At 44.6% G+C, this 23,076-nt stretch overlaps 1 protein-coding gene across 4 annotated transcripts; it reads right to left on the bottom strand.

Moving 5' to 3' along the window:
• Window positions 1–169: 169 nt before the first annotated feature.
• On the bottom strand, window positions 170–18,923 carry CNR1 (cannabinoid receptor 1). 4 transcript variants are annotated; one of them, XM_030490358.1, is made up of 3 exons: window positions 18,147–18,567; window positions 17,218–17,344; window positions 170–5,342 (listed from the first exon to the last, which is right to left on the bottom strand). In XM_030490358.1, the coding sequence occupies exons 2-3, from the start codon at window positions 17,220–17,222 to the stop codon at window positions 3,860–3,862; spliced, it is 1,488 nt and encodes a 495-aa protein (XP_030346218.1). In that variant the 5' UTR covers window positions 17,223–17,344; window positions 18,147–18,567; the 3' UTR covers window positions 170–3,859. The 4 variants fall into 4 exon arrangements, with proteins under 4 accessions (XP_030346218.1, XP_030346220.1, XP_030346219.1 ...); XM_030490360.1 differs by lacking the exons at window positions 17,218–17,344; window positions 18,147–18,567 and adding exons at window positions 10,334–10,390; window positions 10,838–11,912; XM_030490359.1 differs by lacking the exon at window positions 17,218–17,344 and having other exon boundaries at window positions 18,147–18,923.
• Between the last annotated feature and the right edge of the window lie 4,153 nt (window positions 18,924–23,076).

The raw sequence follows: 23,076 nt of genomic DNA, 5'->3' as shown, positions 1-23,076 counted from the left end.
AAGCTTGACAACCTGTTGTCAAGTTGTTTAAGCAGTTGTTTCAGAATCTGACAGACAAACTTATAAACAAAACGTAGAGCACCAGATTGTAGGATGAAGCAGCATCATCACGTGGCTTCCTCAGTTATCTCAAAATTTGGAAAACAAAAAAGTAGAAGAATACTTTTTCTCCTTGAATAAATAACAGTTTAATTACATTATAGAAATAAAATATGATATGGTAGGAATACACTGGAAATCTTACAGAAATACTATTCTGCTACTGGTAAGTAAATGGTCAAAGCTACTTTTCATGACAATCTGAACAGTACTTGTGTACAAACTATTATACAGGTTGCTAATGAAAAATATTGCAGCAGTTGCAAGGATGTTACCAGCTCAAACAAACATCTAATGATACAATATTCTTCTAAGAGGAAGTAATAATGTTAGATTTACAGACAATAAAGAGTTATGTTCTCCACTTTGAAACACTGGAAATAAAAAGCTCAGGTAATCCAATTTCTTTACCTTATGTTATCACAAGCAAAAAGTTTCCTTTCACTATGAACAGCATCCTAAGAAACCCTGTAAACAGTTTATCAAAGGTAGTATTTGAGATGTCACAGCAACTTCAACAACTGTCCTAGTCTACAGTTACAGACTTTTTAGGCCACTGCTTGAACAGATGACTTTTTGTATTTTTCACTTATTTACATACATTCAGCCCAATAACAGCAGGTAAAATGCGCTGTCTATCTAACAATAGACACACTAAAATTTTCGTTGAAAGGCCAGTGCAAGAAGATGTGGATAGTGATTGCACAGCATCGAGGAGATTATATTATACAAATATACAATTGGACTGTTGAGAATCTAACTCTGCACACGCGTGACATAGATGGTCTTCTCGGTACATATGTGAGACTTGGAGACGGTACAGATACGTAACTGCAACTATCGCTGGTTGGTTGATGATGGTGTGGGCGGCTGTGGAACACAGTATCATTTGGCTGTGCTATCACTAAGTGAAGGTAGGCAACTGCAAATTAGGAATACCTAAAGCTGAAGTTTAAGTACAGTTTATCTTGGAATGGCAGCAGATATTTCTAATTTAAGAGTTGTTCTACTTAGTATGCAACACGTAGGGAAATTGTTGCCACCTCTTTAATAAATGGTTCCAAGTGAACCGATGCAGTTCCCAGAGCTTAAAAAAAACTCATTATGCAAACGAAGATACTGATGATAGATGGTAACATTTCACAGGATGCTATTTCTTATTATATCAGTAAGCACCAAGTTAAGTGCCAAGACAGCCCCATTGTCCCATGATTGATCATGTGAAATTTAGAACTCGAATGCACAACAAAAGTCCACTAAGTTTGCATTTAATTCACAAGAAGACAGTTTCAAAAATGGCTCTTAAAATACCTTTACATTTCAAATAGGCTTCCTCCACCCTCTTCCAAGAGGACTGCTTTAGGATGGACTAGACCTAGATGCAAGAAAGATCTTTCAGGAGGAGGACTTGCACATCCTCTGGGAATCCTCTGCAATCTGCCAGTTCTGGCTGACTGCCATGGCCCCGCCGAGAGCCAGGTGCCCTGTCCTACCACTCAAGTAAGCTGCAGGGGAGGTGAGCAGAGGAGGAAAGTACCTCTGTGTCTTCCAGCTCGCCTCATGAGATCTTTGAAGTGTGCCACCCCTCACCAAGCCTGAACTTGGAGACACTTAACATCCCCACAGAGCCACTGGCTGACATCAGCTGTGCTGCCTGTGCCACCTGCTTCTCTGTCTTGCACTGAGGTATCAGAAATGCCATGGAGACACCACAGAGGCCAGAGACCTGGGGGTGCCATCCCCCTCTCTCTCCCTATGTAACCCCAAGGACAGATGGCAGGGCAGCATGGATTTGGCTCCTCTTACCCGATGCCATGGAGGGAGCCACCCTCTTGCGGCAAGCATCAGGCAGCCAACGGGCTAAGCCTCCTTTGCAGCTATTTTGGCAGAAATCAGCCAGAAGAAGAGTGAGGAAACAGTCAAAAAAAAAAAAAAAAAAAAAAAGAAAGGCAGCAGAGAGGAGGACACCAGACCTTCCGGTTCAGAACAGAATCACAGAATATCCATGCCTCAAAGACTATCTGGTAACATGTTCCTTGTGAAAGTCCCAGGCTGCAGAAACAATCCTGCTACCGAACAGTCATTTTCCTTCAATAACTTCTTCCTCAGAGCTGATTGTGTCAAACCTTGTCATCTGTATCCTGGTTTCACAGTGAGACTCACCTCATTTTAAGCAATCTGATTTGAATACTGATGGCCTTAAAAGATGTTATCGTTTATTTCTGGCTTTCTCAGTTTTCAGGAACACCATCTACAGCCACTGCAGTTGTTAGTGTGGGCTCATGCCATGCTCTGCCTCTTGTTTCCCCTTATTCCCAAATACAACTGAAAGACAGCTTCCTCTAGCACATGGATACACCTCCCAGAGTGGATCAGGATGTTCTCAATACGGTACTTTCATCAGTAATCAATCAGTTGGAAGAACTCAATTTTAGAAACAGAATTCATGTGCAAAGCGTGCAACAAGAAATACAGTTTACATTTGGTCAGTCTCCTATCTTACTTATGCTACCATGACTCACACTGATTAGTATACTTACACACGCACACACACACGTACACACACAGATATTTATTTATATACACGCTCACACAATAAGAAAATGTCTAAGTCTGACAATATTTCCTCCTCTTTTAGCGAAGACAGGAGTTTGGCATCTCAGGCTCCACATCTGCTTAAACCTGGGATACAGGAATGCAACACAATTCAAGTATACATCGACTGCACAGTGATAACATCGCACATTGAGTCTGACGCATGCTGTCTTCAGTGGTCCAGCACCAGCACGTGGCTCAAAACCAGCTGCATGTTAAGGGAGCCAATATCCAGGACCTTCAATTCTCAGTGTTCGTATTCACGCAATGCCCAAGAGCAGGGCGATAGTCTGTACAACCATAAATGTCCTTCTGTATAAATGCAGTGGTATTTAAAAGTCTGAACCAGTGCATTCCTCTCTTATATTCCTCCTCTATTCCTCTGTTGCTGTCACTCTCATATGCGTGTGAAAGTAAAAGGTAGTGGGGAAATAACTTAGTAGAACAACACAAAGCCTCTCCTCTAAGTCCACAGAAGACCACTAAAAGTGTAAAATTTCCAAAACAGCTCATAGGAATTCTTCAAACACAGTAAGTGTTTTCAATGGGGTTTACATATCACGTTTCACATTATTTCCACGGAAGTCTACCTTATCACTTTGTTTAATCAGACAAATATCAATAACACAGAATAAAACAGCATACAATTCACGGGACACAACACGTTTTACAAAACCTCTAAAACTCAACACTGCCGCTTTTGGAAAAAATTAAAAACTCCTATTACTTACAGACATGAAATACACTTCACATTGAAATGAACAGCATGATTACAAGGCTTTTTCTCTTACATGATGGCATTGGTTTAGGATGCATTAGTTTTCAATTAGGTTTCACCATTTTTCTTCACACCCCAAAAGGAACCACTGCTAATCTGGTATTTTCTCTGTGTTCTTTCAGGAAACATACTATTACTCAGTAAACACTTTCTGAGAAACAGACTTTTGAAAATTTAGCTTGAATCCCTAATTGTAAAACCTGAAGAACTGGCTGATGGTAATGTTCTTAACACAATCATAGCTCAGCTTACACTGACAAACCAAAGAAATATTACAGGAGGGTACAAACACTTTAAGCCACAGGTTTGGTTTTCTCTGTTGTTGATTTCTTAAATTTTTATTTTCTAAACTAACTCCTTTTCTCACAAGTCTGAGAAGTCTCTGACTTACAACGCTTCAGCAGTCGTGTCTGTGGAGACAGACATGGTAACTTTGGCAATCTTAACTGTGCTCTTAATGCAGCTCTCAGCAGCCCTATGCACGTTCCCCGCGTTGTTGGCGTGTTTGTGCTGGCAGTCAGACTCCATGCTGTTGTCGAGGGGCTGTGCGGTTCCTTCGCAGGTGGGGAACATGCTGCGGAAGGCGTGTCGCAAGTCCTTGCTCCTCAGAGCGTAGATGATGGGATTCACTGTGGAATTCAGCAAACAGAGCATGCTACAGAAGGCAAAGACAGTTTTGATGAGCTTGTTCATTTTGCCAAAGACATCGTACACCATGATGGCTAGGAGAGGGCCCCAGCATATGATTAAAACGACTAGGATAAGGACCAAAGTTTTGGCTAACCTGATGTCCATACGAGTTTGGTCAGGCCTAGTGATCTGTACCTTACCATCCTCCGTAGACTGGATGATGATGCTTTTCTGCGTGCCCCGCTGAATCATGCGAACAGCGTGGCTGTGAGCCTTCCACAGTATGTACATGTAGGCATAGACAATGAACAGCAAGAGGACGCTGGTGACCCCGATCCAGAACATCAGGTATGTCTCGTCGATGAGAGGGAATATGTCTGAACAAACAGAATTGAGCTTTTTGCAGTTCCAGCCAAGCAGAGGAAGAACGGCTATTACAATAGCGATGGTCCACATCACACAAAACGCTACAACAGCCTTTGGTCGGGTAACAATCCTTTTGTAAGCTAGTGGCCTGTGTATAGATATGTACCGGTCTATTGCCGTGAGGAAAAGGCTACCTACGGATGCAGTGAAGGAGGCTGTAACTCCACCCAGTTTGAACAAGAATACGTTGGGGCTGTCCTTCCGGTGGAAAACATGGAAATCCACAAAACTGTAGACAAAAATCACGCTGCCCAGGAGATCGGCCACAGCCAGGCTGCCGATGAAATGGTAGGAGGGTCTACACCGAAGGCTTCGGGAGTGGAGGATGACGCACAGGACAAGGAGGTTCTCTAGGACCGTGAAGGTGCCCAGGGTGAGCGACAGCACAGCAATGGCCAGCTGCTGGCTGGGGTTCAGGATCATAAAGCACTCCATATCCATAAAGTTCTCCCCACACTGTATGTTCTCCTCATTATCCTTAAACGTGGACAGGGACTTGTTGTAAAATTCTGTGATGTTGACCTGATCTGAGGGAATAATGCTTAACAGGGGATCCTCTCCCGCAGTCATTTTTTCTTGGAAAGGATCACCCCTGAAGGAAGAGAGAGGGAACTTCTGGGGGTAGTATCCCAGCTTGGATGCCATGTCGCCTTTCATGTCTTCGTACTGGATATCATTGGAACCCACGTAAACGAGATCTGTTGTGATTGTTCGGAAAGTTGTATCTGCGAGGCCATCTAGGATTGACTTCATAACCCCAGCCTTGTTGGTTTCAGAGAGACTTGGGGCAAGGAAAAATGCATTGGAGGAAATCCTAGAAGGGGAAAAGATCAAAATTCATTAAGATAAACAGGGAGACAAACTCCACAAACAACTTAGTTGAACTGTGTCAAACAAAATCGACCTTTCTCTTGTAGTCAGTCTAGCAGGTCTAGCCTTTGCCACCTGTGGGAATCAAGGTGAGTTGAGCACTTAGAAATCACCTGGATTTCACAAGAACTGAATTACTCTAAGAAGTGACATGAAAAACAGAGGCACATGGAATTGAGTATTCCACAGGAAAGTAATTTTCATTTCTCATCAAAACCACCTGAGCTGCTCCACTAGAAAGATATTTTTCTCTAGATCTGAACTTGGCTTCTGATTGCAAAGTACCCTGCAGACCAATATTCCTTGGGCATGCTTCATTTAAGTACCAAGTGCCACTGCAGGAGCAGCATTAAACTGAATCATCAGGCTTCACTACTTTTCTTTCAAAAGGCACCAAGGGTTTTGAAAACCTGATAACAGAAAGCAAACGAGGAAAGAGCCATGCACTCGTAAGTTTCACAGTTCATCCAGGATGCCTGTGTATTCACATTACCCTGTCACGGCAATCTGAGGTCTACCAACATCCTGAATTTGTTACTGCAAATTTATTAGCACAGTACTTGATATACAAATACAGGCTTCATTACTTCTTCCTTCTGCTAAGCAAACCAAAGCTACTGGGATGTCTGGGCTATATGGGGGAGGTAGGTTGTTAAGCAGCCCTGTCCACAGTTTCAGGAAAGGTGACTAGCACTGCTAAGTCAGTGAGTGCATCAGTGTGACCCATTATGCATAGATCAAAAGCTTTAACTGACGCAAACATGGCACCAAGCTTGGGGCAGAGCGCAGCTCTGGCCAAAACTCCAGGCAAAAGGGACCAGGAGCCGAGAAGCAAGGAAATGTAATTCGTTCCACTGGGGGACACCCTCAAAAACATTCTGTCCCCTCAGAAGGTCCCCTGGAAGCCAGTGGCCCTGAGTCCCATCATACCCAGCCTTTGCTCATAGATAGTGGTTAATTGCAGGGTGTAACCTTGGGAGAGCACCCTCATCAGCATTTGAGCATCTTACATGCATCAATATGTAAGACAGGTCTTATAGCTCTTCTTATGCTGTGCTCCTTTATATAACTTTGCCCACGTAACACGCCTTGAATATGTACTGAACATCTGCTTTGGGGCCCCCTTCCACTGCCAGAGTGGCTGAGAGTGGTCTGAATGTAAATAAGAGCCAGAATCACTGCTTCGGTGTGCTACAGCTATTCTGCATCTGATAGAGGACATCTTGATGACTGCATCAGCAACAGGCGCAAACCCAAGATTCTTCATGCTTTTAGAGTGGAAGGAATTGTGACACTCAAGAAATCCCAGATGCTATATATAGGCAGGTTAAGTGGGTATAGACTTAACCTGTTCACTTTACACAACTGACCATAAAGAGCCAGAAAGGCCATGAGAGGTTATCTGCCAAACCCCAGCATATTGATCACCTCAACTCCTAAGACGGGACATGCACAACAGGTACCTCAGCTGAGTTTTCCCATGAAAAATAAAACAAAGAAGAAAAGGATTCCTCTCTACAACAATACCAGTACTTAAACCAGAAGAAATCAGGAGCATTTCCAAAAGAAGCGGAGATCATTTGGCTGCTGAGATATTTATACTGCCTTACACACAGCATCTGAATACTCAAGACTTTTTCCATAGTTCTTTAAAGTTTTGCATTTGATTCAGCAGGCCTGGACATTCAAGTGTTAAAGGGAATAGATGAACCTAGAATTCCAGAAGATACTGCAACTCCAGTGCTGCAAACAAAGATAAGTATAAACAACCCTTACCAGTATGGTCCAATACACAACACATACTGGCTGTGTCAGCTTTTGCTGACATGATTTGTTCAGCAAATAACAACTTAATTATTAGACAGACAGACAATATTAAGAAACTTAATTCTGAGAGTGTGAGCAGTGAGGAAGGGAAATGCCACTGAAGTACACATTAAAAATGAACAGCAGTCATCTAATACGTAAGGTACTCTTCTACCAGAAGGTGCTTTACATCTGTTCCTAGTAGAATTTGCAGATGTTTTATGTTGCAAAAATGACCCTGCTGACAACTGACAAATCTGCTTTGAGTGAAGTCTGGCAACTTTAAACATGGCATTATTAACACCAGTTTAGAATCAGAAGTGAAAAATGTGTTACTAATTTTAAACTATCAAAAAAAGTTATTAAATAAATCAAGTACTTCTATAAACATGTAAAGATGGCTGTCGTATTCTCTGTTATTCCAGCTTATTTCTGACAGAAGACAGACAACCATTTTAATGATTCAAGACACAGCCCCATGTCGAGAAGATTATGGTTGAGTAAAGCTTCAAAAATTGTATGCAACTGAGCACTTCTGCTAGACAGACAAACAAATTGCTACGAAGTAGCTGGTCCCTGCTGGAGTCATGTTAAGCACAGACTTCCTCAGAATAAGGTGCAAGCTGCCGTGCAACCCCTACCTTTGTTTGAAATACAAATGAAAGAACACGAATTCCTGTGTGCTCTTTTGAAGGTGGCAGTGAGTTATGTGACAATATCACTATGCATGCATATGCTGTGCTAACAACATGGTTAATGGGATCAGGAGAGGCAAGTCTTGCTCTGAATGTCAATGATTTTTTTTTTCCCTCTGTATTTTTACATTGAGATTATTACAGTAATTTCCACCTTATTGTCTCTGCAAAGAGAGTTTTCTTTGAGAGTACTTGGGAGTTCATTAGTGGTGTAGCTTAGGCTTTGGGGGATGCAGCTGACATTAATTTTGTTTTTGTTTGCTGCTGGGAATATCATAATTGGAAATTTCTAGCAGTATGTGTGCATGCACCTATTCGAGTAGCAGTTGATTTTTATTAAAGTTGCAGTAAAACAGCCATTTGCCTGATCTGGAACTGCACTTTACTGGAATTTCGTTTATTTTCATTTAGATACTAGCTTGTCCCAGTCAGTATAAGTTACAATACTGAAACTCTGTGGACACCGAAGCAACCAGTGAAGTTTTCCATGGCTGTCTAGTAAAACTAAGACTGGACCTTTGGCACTGTGGTTATCACGAGGGTCCCAGTCTGAGGTGTTGCACAATTTGACATTGACTGAAAAGCCAACAGCAGAAGCAGTGGTCTGGTTCTTGGTCTTTTTGTTTGATCAGGTGCACGTGTCAGTGCCACACAAGTTCTGGCTCTGAGCTCTTCTGTTGAAACCTGGAGTGGCAAGCAGTCACTGGCCAAGGAAACAAGACACACCACACCATGTGGCCACATTGCTCTTTGCAGTTGGCTTGAACGCAAACCAAACCCATACTGTCAAAGACTCATGACCACCTCTACATTAAATACACCATGAGCCTCTGTGGCTTCTCGCAGCTCCGTAGAAGACCCCTCCTCTCTGGATGGGGATGTGCTGATGGCCACGTACCCCAGCAAGGTCCCTTCATGGGCAGGGTGGCAGTGAGGGAGAGGCTCCTTGCTCCGTAAATGAAGACCCTCCCTGCCCTGCCAGAATCCACATTTCCAACAGAGCCTTTGAGTCTCCAAAGCTCTCAGCTTTGTCCCATGCTTAAATGAGCTCTACTACCTCACTCATTTTAAAACAGCTTTAAAAAGAACTGAAATATTGATTCCAGATGTGGAAGAGCCCGTGCTGATGCTGGCACTCAAAATTTCTGATGGATTTCCATGACTGCATGCAGCAATTCACAGTGAGTAATGAATTATGATTATGGATAAGGATTAAACAATAGATAAAAATTTCAAGCATCTTTTATCTTGAAGACCAAAACCAGAAAACCCATAGCTGAACAACGTTTAGACTTTTCTCTCACCAACGGGTGGCTGTTGATGGGCATTGCCAGACCAGCTGTGCAAAGTGACTGCCACTAGATGGAGTGGCTTTTACAAGCACACTACTTAGCTGCCTGCAGAGACCTGGATTTAGTTTCCTATAACCCTTTTTTCTCCAGTCTGGTTTATGGGGGTTCAAACATACGAGGTGTTAAACATCAGCCGAAGACACACCTTTGTAAGCTTTTGCCCTCAAAGCGAAAGAATTAGTAGAGAGTTGAGGGGGCAAGTCTTACTACTGTTCTCCACTGTGTGGTTACATACAGCCTTAAAAGAAGCTCAGATGCTATCAGAATATAAAGACCCCTTAGGTAAAATATAAAATATGTAACACATAAAAGGCTGGTAACTCATCTCCAGGGGAGAACTGTACCTCCCCTGGACTTCTTGTTGGTCCACAGGACCAGTTCACTCAGGGAACAAGAACGTGACTTCATTAAAATGCTATTGCCTATCTCCTCCTGCTGTTCTGGGGGAGAGGGAAGGCTGGAACATTTTTATCATTGTCTAAAAAAAGGGCTGAATTTATTATAATTTTCAACCCAGGATGATTGATAGAGCAATTTTAATAGCCTGAATAGAAACAGTGAATATTTGCGTTCTTCCTCAGAAAGTAATTATGAGCAATACAATGATGCTACTGATAACTGCAAAACTGTTTATGTGGCAAGAAAAGGAATCAAAACAAGGAAGGGAAATGCACAATCAAACCTTTCTAGCTTCTATTTCAGAAAATATTTTGATCTCCATGCCTATACATTTCTTCTATGATACCCCACAGCTAATTAAGAACAGGCTAAAGGACAAGTGGGTATAATTGAAAGTTTCTGAATGCATAAAAATATGTAAACGCTTTCTCCTTGCTTACACACTATAAGGTTTATAAGTCCTTCGGAGAAGGGCTTCTGATAAGTTAGCATAGTGCCCAGTACACTGGGACTCCTACCAAACTGGGTGCACGAAGTACTACCATGGGAGAAACAGCAGTAATTTATACTCATGTGTAGTCAGCTGAAAAAGCTTGAGAGAAATGAGATCTACCATAATAACTGTTGGCCTCCAGGAATTAGAACTGTCCTATAAAATGAAAATTTATATGGCTAATAATTACCTTATCCCATATGGCGATGAACAATATTGCTTCGAGGACAGAACAAGGTTTCCAAGCCTTGGAGAAAGAAATGCACAGTCTGAGAAATGGCACTTTCAGACTCAGTAACACCAAGCAAGGAAAAAACACGTGTTGACAACGATGTGAAAGCAATGTTACCCCTATCCTATTTACCACTGGTTTACTATTCCATCTCAAACACTGTGCTACTCCTAAGCTATAAATGGCAAATATGTTGTTCACTCCTAATTCAGGAAAACCTGCATTCACTTCAGTGGGAATTTTCTCTGTGTGAGGGATTGGGAAGGAGCACAGACGCTAGGAGAGAAGCAAATGAAGGATGCTATCTTCTAGTTACAACAAGGCACTACCAGCTGTGGGGTAAACTAGGGCATGCAAGTACTGAACCAAATGTTCTTATGTATCATGATGATATCTTTGGGAAGTTGAACCCTAATTATCAAGAAACCATAGCTACATGGTTATTTATGTCAGTTAACATACCGTTTGCACACTAGCAGGATAAGGTTCTAATCTGGGGGCAAAATTGCCCCTACGTGACACCCCCCAGCATCCAGCAGCTGACAATCTGAATGACAAAAACAAAACAAAGACTTAATCAGTGGCCAACAATGTTTTTTAAAAACAGTAACATTATTTCCTCCCTCCAAGGTTTTGCTGGGGAGATGTGTGCACCAGTTTTAGCACAGGTGACTTGCAGGCACAGGTCAAAAGGGGCTGTGCCTTACCTCCTGGACAGCCAGGGCATACATGCGTGTTTAACATCAGAGAGGCTCAAAAGCTATGTTGAAGTCCTGCTCTGTTTGGCACAGGTGAAGGACCCGAACTTTGCTCTCCTGTGAGCCAGGTGAGCATTCTGGCAGCCTCTCCATTCTGCTGCCTGTCTCTAAATTGCTCGAGCTGTTGTGTGTTGGATTGAGAGTTAAACATCCAGAAATAAAGGCACTAACTGATATTCCAGCAGGCAGGGTGCACACCTGGCAAGTGAGAGGCTTAGCTTGAAGCCCTGTCTCTGAATTAAGCAAACAAGGATCTCCCACATGCCACCCAGCCGCAGGGAGAAAAGTGGGGACAGCTGCCCCATCTGCCTCTGAATAACCCCCAAAGCTCCCGAGTTCACTCGAAACCCCTCAGCTTGTGAAATACAACCCCCTACACACACATTTCCTACCAAGTCGGAGACAAGATGAAGTACTGAAGTCACAAACCAGCAAGAGGAGTGTAAGGGGAGTTAACAGGAAACTACAGATACCTGGTATACATGGCTTTTGTGAGAAAGGAGGGAAGGTGGAGGTGGCTATCTTAAAACAATGTGGGATTTTAAGGTCTTTCACAGATTACTTTGTGTATCTTAATTTCATCTAAAGACAGAGTTTAGGGATAGGATGAAGAGGCTTGCTGAAGTCTGAAAGGCTCAGATGAAAGCAAGAGTGAGCCTGTATTTGCTTTATCAGCTCCAGTTTAGGGACGTATTTCCCAATAAAGTAGAATAAGCAGGTAGTATGAAAAGTCTGATACGATGCTTTGGTATTTACATTTTAAAGGAAAAGGAAGAGAGCTCATTAAGCTTGTCAACTTTTAACTCTCAAACTTTTTCACAAAAGTAAAAAAGGATTTATCTTGGATTTCAATATTCCAACAGAAACTGCTTCATTTCCAGCCTCTTTTCTAGCCATTCTCTAATGTCAAAAGGTGCAGGCACTTATTACTGCTGAGCAGAACTGACACAAATGTTAAATGGGGACAGAGAAGCCCAGCCAGGTGCAAAAGAGATGGGGGCTGAACACTCAGTCTCCTAGAAGTACCTAGAAGAGACAGCAGCTTAACACACAACATGTAGTTGGAGGGAGAGAAGTCATTTGAAAGAGCAGAGAAGGACATGAAAGACCCAGGCTCCACTGGATGCTAAATGCTAAAGGTCCCCAGAAGAATATATCGTCTAGAGGATGGAAATGGGGGGAAAAATACATTTATTAGGAAAAAAAGATACAATAAATACAGTCAGAGAAAACAGCTTCCAGGTAATGGCCAGAGGAGAACAAAAAAGGTCAAGAATTTGTTGCAGCAGAAAATATTAGTGAACTTTTTTAGAAGAGTCAGGATTGGAGACAGGTAGCAAAACCATCACGCTTCAGGGAGAACACTCATAAACTGCACAGAGTGCATGTCTGCCTCCTCCTAACCCCTGCAACAAACTGTGGCCATAACAAGTTTTAATCCAAGACTTTCTGAAATAACCAGGAAATGCTGAGAACAAAGGTAATGCTGGTTAAGTGATGGTGTGAAGGGGACTGGCAGGAGAAGTAACTACTGTCCTCATACAGGGAATAGGACATCTCCAGGTCAGATGGGAGCAAACAAGGAAAGAGAGGGAGACACAAATAGAAGGAGGCCATGGGAGGCAGGGATGCAGATTTTAAGGACAGAGAAGAACTGCCTTTGTGATCAGCTTAGGGAAAGCAGCTCAGGTGAAGGAGAAAACCCACAGGAGAAAAACCTCCCTCCTCTTCCAAGCTATGCGAACTTCAGAGACAGCTCTGTAAGCTGAAGGATATAGCTAGTGGGATTTTCAGATCTCACCGTAAAGAAGAGAACAGACCCACTGCTCTGCAGGCAACAACTTGCTCTTTTGAAAGTCCATTTCTGATCTGTATTCAAACGGTGAAGGAAAATGCAAAGGGCTCAGAGAAGCCATCCTCAGTAAGGTCAGAGGAAAGGACAGTGCTGTACACACTGACACATGGGACCAAGCTGGGGACACTCAGGAGAGATCAGTTGAGCAAATCTGGCCAGGGACGTTAATAAAAATGAAACTGCTTAAGCAAAAAAACTAAAAACAAGTAGGGTACAGGCCTCAGAGGTGGAAAGGAAGAGAGAATGCTCAAATGGAACCACTGAGTGACCCATACAGCAGATAAACACACCAGAATGGGAAAAGGAGTTTACAGGCAATGACAGAAAGTTAGCGCACAGAAGGTCAGCAACACACTGCAAAGCAACATCGCTTCTACCTCAGTCCTCAGGAGTCTACTTCTCCCGAAAACTGTTATTAGGCCACCAAGTATTGGTCATGCTCATAAGCTAGGACAAGGCGGCTTTTGGCAAATGCAATGTCCCATGCCATCAGCATTAGTGAAGGATGAAAATATGCATTCCAATTAAAAAATGTAAAACATCTTTTCATTTCTGGAGCTGTCTGGCCTTTCACAAAATTTAAATAAGCTCAGACAACTCTCTCCATAGCTACATTCGGAATATAATGATATTCAAATATACTGCCTTCACACACACAAACAACTTGTGAAATTATTTGCCAGCATATTAAGCCACTACACCAGATTGCCTGGCAATGGTGCATGTCTTCGAAATATGCAGATACTTCTCTTTTTTAAAAAAAAAGAAAAGAGGGAGAGAAGAGGAGAAGTGAGAAAGAATTACAGTAGAATCTGATATCTGAGTAGCCAGAGCAACAAATTGCAGAGACACTCAAACCAGTATTACACCAGATTTGGAAAAACAGTTAAAAGATACTGAGTGATGAGTTATGACTTGTTATTTGTGTGTGTGTGTCTTTTTTTTTCTATGCATAAGCTTACAGATAGACATACACAAACACATACACATGCCTAGAGGAACAAGTAAAGTCTCACGAACGTTGCAGTAGTGTTTGTCATGCATAAATACAAATTCCCAGTGCCAGAAGACAAGCAAACAAGCTAGAAGTGTAGGTACAAAAAAATATAGGCAAGATGACCACTGAACATCTTCAGTGAACATGTTCAGTGTGACACTGAACATCTTCAGTGTGAACGTCTTCAGAATTCCTGTATAAGCAGAGTTCCTGGGGAAAAGCAGGAATCTAAACTGAATACATCTGTCACTGAGAACCTGTAAAAATTACTTTGCATGTGTATATATACATACAGGTACTTACATACACACTCCAAACCTATGCCACCTAATTTTCCAGGCATGTGCATAGTCTGAACTCCAGTACTGCACTGTTTAAAATAGAGGCAGAACTGACTAAACCCAGTGACTTCCAAGAGCATGTTTCACACAGTCATCACAATGGGAGCTCCCCAAGCCCCTAAGCACAAACTTTAAGAGGTTTCCTAAAATTCATTAAGATGAAAATGACTCCAGCAAGGGCTGAAAGGGAACTAACAGTATCCCTTGCAAAAGTGCTCCTGCTCAGTACTTTGCAGCGAGTTAACACACCTTTCCTAAGACTATACAACTGCCATAAAACAGGTTAACACAGGATGAGCTATTATTTGATGCCATCCAGCCCCAATCTACACAAACAAGACAACATCTGAAACATGTTAAAACATCCAGTTTCACCAACAGTTCAGCCAAAGTATGAGGAGTGACGTTATACTAACACACAGAATAGTGAAGTACCTATTTTATCTGTAATTTGGATGTGGGTAGATTGATGAAAAAAGGATGTTCCTACTGCAGAGAGGCAGAACTGGGCTTGGTGTGTGCATCACCATAATGCCCCTGCATGAGGCACAAATGGCAGAATAAAATGTGCTCCAACCTTATGCTGCAAACTCAATCATTTTTCATGGGCAACAATGGCACCTTCGGGAAAAAGGAAAAAAAAAAAAAAGTTCTTTCTAACGAGAAATTGATTTATAAGTCATTATAACCATTTCAAAAGGACAGGTTGTGGCTGGTTTCAGCGATCATTAACAGAGCCATGCACTTTCAAAGAGCCTGAGTTCTGGGGAGGGGGGGAATTCTCATCCCACCAACAGCGATCGGATGTGCACTTTTTGCAGCAGTACAGTCTAGATATGGAGACATAAAGAGCAGTACTGAGAAGACGGGTTGTCACATTTTTAACTTTGCATTAATAACAAATGCTGTTGCTGTCTATTCTGGCACATTTGCAAGCTTGCTTTTAAGTACAAGGGGCTGGCATGCATTTCCACTATAGACAGGAAAATAAGAGCAGCCTTGTTATGATTAAAAGGGTCTATTTCCCTCTGCCTTCTGTGTCCATCTGCACAGCTGCTTTGAACTTGGCCAAATCCCAGTGTTAGGGTCGCCCACAGTACATATTTTAAATCAGCATCAGAGTGTGTGAATTTGCTATTAGAGAGGAGAAAAACCTCCAGATTCTCACTTAAATGGTCGATGAGTGGTTTTGTAGAACATTCATCCTAAAATATTTGTGAAACACACCTAAAATCATTTACTGTTTCAGGAGACTCAGATAAAGCCAACATAGACATCTGCAGAGAAATGAAGAACAATCACCACTGAGAAAAATGAATTCTGCAGATGCCTAGGTAGCCAACTGCATGACCAGAGACAGGTCACAAAGTTTGCATTGGAGAAGTTACAGTAATTTCTCTTAGAACATGCAGAAGTAAAGAAACTAGGTGAGTGGAAGATAGTGGACGAGACCTACACAACCAGCGACGTATTGGTAAAAATCTTGGGCAATACTAAATTAATATCTGGGTTTGGACTCCCCCTTGCCTCTTAACCTCCTCACCTACCTCTACTCAGGATAAACGAAAGCCATCCCAGCTCTCACTTTAGCACATAGCACTTTCATCACCAAAATTCCCAATGGGATAACAGTCTCCAAGCATTTTGGGATGGCCACAAAAGGCTGAAAGTCAGAAATTACTTAAAAAAAAGTTATAAAATTTCTAAACGTCCATTGCCCAATCAGAAACCTGTGAAAGGAGAAAGGAAAAGGCAGGCTTGCATTGGCTAAGACCTGCCATTCCTTCAGCAGAGCATGAAAGCCTTTAATGGGGTCCTTTATGCCACTGAGCTAACATAATTCACCAAAGAACAACAGCTAGGATCAAAGGCGCCCACCGGCTCATCCTCATGGTACTATAACCTACTTCCACCTTCACCTTGAGTTTTATAGGTATTTTGATTTGATTACTGTGGATTTAGGTGTTATCAAATGGTCAACGAGTTAAATTCACAGCAAATAGCTGATATCTCTACATAGCCAACTTTTTTTTCCTCCTGGCAATAGATGCCTGCTGGCTCAGTCAGAGAATAATTGCTTTTATCAATTCTGCTTTAAAATGTTTCTATTCAAATGGTTCTGCCTCTCATTCCAAAGACCAACAGATAATAAAGCAAAGCTGTTCCTGGTTGCTACAAAACTAATTTTAACCTCAAGCAAATCAGGAATTACACATTCATCTTCTAAACTGTTAAAGATGTTACGTTCATTTCTTTTACAGCTGATTTAATAAACTCTGCCTGCATAATAAATATTCCTACTATAGTCACATGTTTTTCTTCCTTTCTTGAGAAGAGAAAACCCATGGTGGCAGTTGGTATGAGGTGTAATTCGAAAGCATTAAGCACACCCAAGTAATTTTTGCAATGTTGCATATATAGTTACTAAATATTATATTAAATAACATTCTGATCCTTTGCATGATTTTGGTACACACGAACAGCAATGCCACCCCAGCAGCAAATGCTATATTCCTTTAAGAAAAGGTGAACAATAACAATGAAAACAAGATGATACATCTAAGGGGAAAAAACAGAAAGAAACATTACTACATCTTTAACAGTTTAAAAAAGCCACACTGCGGGTATTTTAAAAAAAAAAACTTGTAGATACTCAAGAAGGAGTATTTTGCTATCTGGGTCTATGTTATATATGTCCCTTTATCTTCTGAAAGAAAAAAACATAACAAACAAAACTGTTCATATGATCATTTGCCGCCATACAGAAAATAACACTGATGATAATTTTAGAGAAAGAAGAAAACTATGGACTTCATCTTCTGACACCATTTTACTTAACCAAACTGAAAACGCAGTAAAGAGCTCTCTCCTACCAAAGGCTTGGTACGTACCTCATCCAGGGGTGTTCTCAATGGAGATTTGCAGACGTCTTTGAGACAAAAAGATGCCCATTTAAAATAAGCCCATCTGGTTACTCTTAATTATTTCTCAACAGCTGAAGATTTCGCGTGACAAACACTGCGTGAAGTTTAAAAAGCTCACTCTTTTTCGGCTGTTTTCCCCCAGACCTCCAAATTTCAGACAAAAAAAATACAAACCCAGCCAACCAACCAAAAACCCTACTGGGATATTCTGAAGATGCTGGATGCCTAAAGTGACATCTTTTAACGGAACATCACTGCGCACAAAAATCACGAACCGCCTTTTATTTCGGTTCCAGCCTCAACGGCAGAGTTTTGGGAGGAGAAGTGCACAGGAAAACCGGGGTGAATGCCACCCGCTGTACATCACCGATGGGTAAGGACGAGAGGCGAAACCTCCGATGTCAGATGAGGTCCTGTGGGAACCCGGGAGGCCGCCGGCCCCGTAAGCAGAAGAATAGACGCGCCTTAACCACGGCGGCACTCGCTCCCCGAACCCCCGCCCACCGCGGGCTCCCCTGGAGGGGCAGCGGAGTCCCCCTGTCCTCTGCCCGGGATCGCGAACGCGAACCGCGCACCTCGGGCCACCGGCTTCTCCCGGGCGGCCCCGAAGCACCCGCCAGCTCTCCCCAGCTGCCCGGGGCCGTGCCCGGGGCAGAGGCGAGACCCGCGCTCCCCCGGCCCCTCCGCACCGCGACAGGCGGAGGCTCCGGGGAAGGATGCGCCCGCAGGCAGCCACCTCTCCTCCGGCCGCTCTGCCGTCGGGGCGGGCGGTGTCACCCCCAGCACCCCCCGTACCCACGCCGCCAACAAACTTTGAGGGGGACGACGGCTACCTGGTCCCCGGCCGAGGGGCACCCGCCGCCCGCTCCCGCCCCTCCGCCCCGCGCCGTCCTTACCCTCCGCACGGCACCGGCCGCGTCCCCCGCCTGCTCCGGCCGCGCCGACCCCCGGCAGGGAACGGGAGCGCCGCCCCGCCCGGGCACCCCGGCACTGGGGAGCGCCGAGGAGGCGGTGCCGGCGAGGGGAAGGAGGAGGTGGGAGACTTCTCCCCCCGACTGCCTCTCCTTCGCTTGCCTCCCCTCGGCGCCTCCTCTCCGACCACCGCCGCCCTCGCTCGCCCGGCTCAGGCGGTGCGCTGGGCTCCGCCGCCCTGCCGCTGCCGCCGCTCCATGTGCCGCCCGCCCCCCGAGGCCGCCGCCCCCGGCCCTCCTCCGCCGCCTCCGCCCGCCGCCGCCGCCTCGGCGCGGGGAGGCAGCGCGGGAGCCACGGGGCGCCTGGCGCGGCTCCGGCACACGCCGCCGCCGCCGCGTTCCCCCCCCGCCTTCCGCCCCGCTCCGGTCCCATTTATGAAGCCCGTCTCCCATCACGTGTCCGTGTGCCTTTTGTCCCGGCCCTGGCAGCGGCGGAGGCGCCCCGCACGCGCGGGCAGCGCTGGGGCACACGGGCGGCCGCAGCGGCTAAACTTCGCCTCGGGGGAGGGACGCGGGGGGGCGGGCGGCGGCGGCGGAGAGCGGGCCCCGACCGCCCCGTCGTGCCCGGGCCGTGCCACGCGCCCCCGCCAGCCCGGCCGCCGCTGTCCAGGCGCTGGGGCCGTGGGTGATTAACCGTGATGAGCCCCGTCGTGCCGGCGCCCCGCCGAGCGGGGAGCGCGGCCTCCAGCCAATGTGGCCGGCCGGCAGCGCCTCCTCCGCACCGCGGAGCCGGACGGCGCCTCCCCGCCGCGGGGGGCAGCGCTGCCCCGCCGACGGGCCCTGCACGGCACGGCACGGCGCGGCCGCCCGCACCCTCCGCCCCGCCGGTGCAGAGGCGAGCGGTCCAGGGGTCACTCCGGCGTGGCGTGGGGAGAGCGGGGCCAGGCCCCGCACTCGGCCCGGGGCCTCGGCGTTGGTGCACCCGGGAGTTGTGGGGTCTGGCGGCCGGTGGTATTGGTCTGTGGCCGCGCCCGCGGGGCTACCCTCAAGGCTGAACCTTTTCGCTATGGAACGCCAGAGTTTTACCATCGTTCATTTCGCTTTTCCTCACGCTTCTTGAGTCCTGTCTTGGGTATTTTGGGGTTTATACGACTTCCCTCAGAAATACTGGGGAATCCCTCATCTCTGAGGGATGAAATGGCTCCAAAGGCCATGGGCAATGGGCAAATCCGTAAAAGCTGGGCTTTATTCAACAGCTGGTTCCTAAAGGCTGTAATATCCAGCTGGCTTTGCTCTGCATGCTTCTGCCTCTGCAGTGCCATAAATATGTATTTGTCTTCACACATATTAATACAGAATCATGATAAATATTTATCATTTGACATAGTGTTTAATGAAATCAACTGGTCTATCTACCACATCCAGTCATGGAGAAGGAATAGGCCATATTCCTCCTTTCTCAGGAAGAAAAGCACCCAACTCTTCACGAGTGAGTGTTAAAGATTTCGGGTGGCTGTATTTTTCAGGAGTACCCAACCGAAGGTGTGTCTGCCATCTGACAGCGAGTCTTCCTCTTGAAGGTCTCTTGAGCTGGGTCCCCAAGGCCTGAGGCACCCAAAATCTCAGGGCTCCATTCAGGGAAGTGCATCTGCCAAGGAGCACTGACCCATTCTCACAATCCAGTTTTTTTCCGTGCATCTAGTCCCACAGTGAGCCTCCAAGATCAAAATTACTGCCTATATTTTTTCTGCCGCTGGCTCTTTCTGATGGTAATCGTTAAATTAACAAGAAAGGAGATTATTTCAAATGGCATTCCTGTGAGAAAAGTGGAAAAGAAAAAAAGGCTAACTCATTTGTGCCCAGCTCGAGTTTCTGATATTAGTCAGTCTGTCTGGTCATTCGGAAGTGGATGGTGGTATATAAAAAGAACTTTATTTAACACTGCAGTAAATCAGAACAGATTTCTCTTTGGCTATGTGTTTCAGAACATACCGGCTTCTCAGAGGGCTAAGACTTTTCGTTTAATTCTTTGAAAGAGTTGGGTTCTTTTGCTTTTAGGGTGAACCTACCAGGTTAAACTTCTCTTCCACGTGGAGGGACACATCCCCGTGGCAAAGGCAAGTCACACCCAGTGGACATCACCGGATTAAAATCAGCCCACAGAGAGAATTTAAGGGCATGTGTTACTGCACATCCCACCTCCACATTCATGGCTTGCTGAAGATCCCCATCCTGAACTGGGCGTTACTCCAATCTTGGGGTAATCCTTCTTTCTTACTCAGATGGTAAAGAGGGAAATTGCAGTGTTGAGCATGTAGCCATGCCCACACACAGAGGCTTTATTTTTTTCCCCCTAAAATCCCCCACAGTTGCTACTGCCAGTTCAGCCCACAAGCATAGCAGTTCTACAGGAGACAAGAAGCATGGGTGGCCAGAGGCGATCCGAGCACCAGGTTCTCAACCTGCTTCATGGCAGGGCACCCTGTGACCCCTCCTGCCTTGCACACCCAGCCACTTTTCCAGGATACTGCTTTTAATTTAGGAGTCTGGCAAAGGGAAGGTTGCTGCAATCCTGTGACACCTGTTCCTAGTGGAGCTGGTTGGAAAACCTTTTAAAGAACAGCTTTCCACTGGAAAATGCAACCCTGTCAAAATCGAAACGCTTTGCAAACTTGTGTCGGTTGCACTGAAAATGTCATTTTAAAAAAGAGTAAGTGGTGGAGGGATGTTCCAACAGTGTGGGAACATCTCATTTTGACATTTCCAAGCTAAATGTTTCAGTTTCTTCCTTCAAAATGGGTTTTGGTTTCAAAATATTTCCTTTTATATTATATATTATGAAATAATACCAAATTTGAAAAGCTGAATCACATGTTTCCATTGATCTGAAATTAATGTTTTCCACAGCTTTCTCGAGGTAAAGAATTCTGCTATTCTGATTTGGAACAAAATTTTAAACCCCAGACACCTAGGGAAACTAGAATATCTGTTTTTTGTTGGGCTCTCAGCCCCATGATGGAATTCCAGCACACATCCACTGCTGCCTTTCTAAAGTGCAGGATTGCAAAATACTTAAAACAGTGGAGGGCTACATGCGTTCTTGTCTTTACTCACACTTTAAGCCTTGCTACCAATCAAGAGAAAACTAATTACAACAAAAGTGAGGTCTGAAGGAAAAGCTGGGGGTAGACATAGACCCCGAGAGCAGAAGTTCTCACTTTCCTTTTGATTGCTCTCAGTTAACATATTTCAAAGCAATGCATCAGTCAGGTGGCCACCCCCAGTACTATTGTGTCCTGGTTTCAGCTGGGATAGAGTTAATTTTCTTCCTAGTAGCTGGTGCAGTGTTGTGGTTTGGATTTAGAATGAGAATAATGCTGATAACACAATAATGCTTCAGTTGTTGCTAAGCAGTGTTTACACTAAGTTGGGAACTTTTCTGCCTCTCATACCACCTCACCAGTGAGTAGGCTGGGGGTGCACAAGAAGCTGGGAGGGAACACAGCCGGGACAGCTGACCTCCACTGGCCAAAGGGATATTCCATACCGTATGGCACCATGCTGAGTTTATAAACTGGGGGGAAAGCTGGCTGGGGGCTGCTGCTTGGGAAGAGGCTGGGCATTGTGTATTACTTGTTTTGTATATTCAAACTCTATGATTACTATTATTATTCTTATTATTATTCTCCCTTCCTTTCTGTCCTCTTAAACTGCCTTTATCTCAACCCATGAATGTTACTTTTATTCTTCTGATTTTCTCCCCTGTCTCCTGGGGGTGGCTGAGTGACTGGCTGGGGTAAAATCATGACATAGGGCAACTGGAATTTCCTTCAGTTCTTGTTTCAGGAAGAAGAGAAAAGAGGGTAACAGATGAGGTAATCCAGGTGATCCTATGCTCTTTCTAAATCACAAATTCCATCAATTCTTGGCCTCTTGGTCACTTTTTTTTTTTCCCAAATACCTGTATTTCATGCTTTAATGAAAAATAAACTTAGTCTGCCATGTTATGAATGTTGTCTTCCAACTATGAGGCATGTTATTTGTCTGTTTAGGTTGATCAAAGGTGCCTAATGAGTGAGCTTGGTGATTTACTTGTCAAAAATCCGTACAACAATGAGGTTAGATGCTTTGGTTATCTCAGAAACACCCGGATTTCCGCACCTGCTTTCAAGATTTCTCCATCTCTTCTTTTAAAGAGTGTTTCCTGCTGCTGCCTCATATGGGCTTGGAGGTTTTGCTCACTTTTATGCCTTCATCCATAGGTAGATACAACTATCAAACAAGACATATGTGATCTCCCAGGAGGCGTTTGGAAGCACACTGGCTTCTGATACTCTTATCCTGTGTCCTGTCCACAGGCAAATGGGTTTTTACAATGTTTATGTGGCAGTTTCTTAAATCATTTTTAAATGAGAGACAAGATTTGGTCTTACGTCTAGTTCCTGCATCAGAAGACTGCCTGCTTGTCCCAAAGATTAATCATTATCTGTCCAGTTTAGAAGACTTTGCTGCTAGGATAGCAATGAGCATCATGGATGAACACAGCCCTTCCACCATTTCACAGGCATTAAATCTCTGGAAAAAGTTGAAGAGAGTCTTCACCATAAATACAGTTCTGCCGCTGCATATTTTGAGGGCCACAACAGAAATCCCTTTGAACAAGGAAGACAAAAGGTTGGGAACCAAGACCTTAAACCTTGACCTCCTGTGCTAGCCTTCTTTTCCTCAACCACGGAGCCTGAGGACCCGAAATGTTCTGGTGCTGCTGCAGCACAGATAAGTACTCTTAAGGCAACAGGTTTTTTCAGCTTTTCTGTTTTCTCCTCAAGCTATTAGACAAGCAAGGTCAGGTTGGGACCCTCTTGTTATGTGATGTTTTCCCCCTTTTTTCAGTAGTGCTGAAACTGCAAGTTTC

The sequence above is a fragment of the Strigops habroptila genome, chromosome 6 (genome assembly GCF_004027225.2).
Source record: "Strigops habroptila isolate Jane chromosome 6, bStrHab1.2.pri, whole genome shotgun sequence".
In the NCBI taxonomy this organism is placed as follows: Eukaryota; Metazoa; Chordata; class Aves; order Psittaciformes; family Psittacidae; genus Strigops; species Strigops habroptila.
Note: the sequence above shows the minus strand (reverse complement) of the source record. Positions and strands in the feature narration are given on the sequence as shown.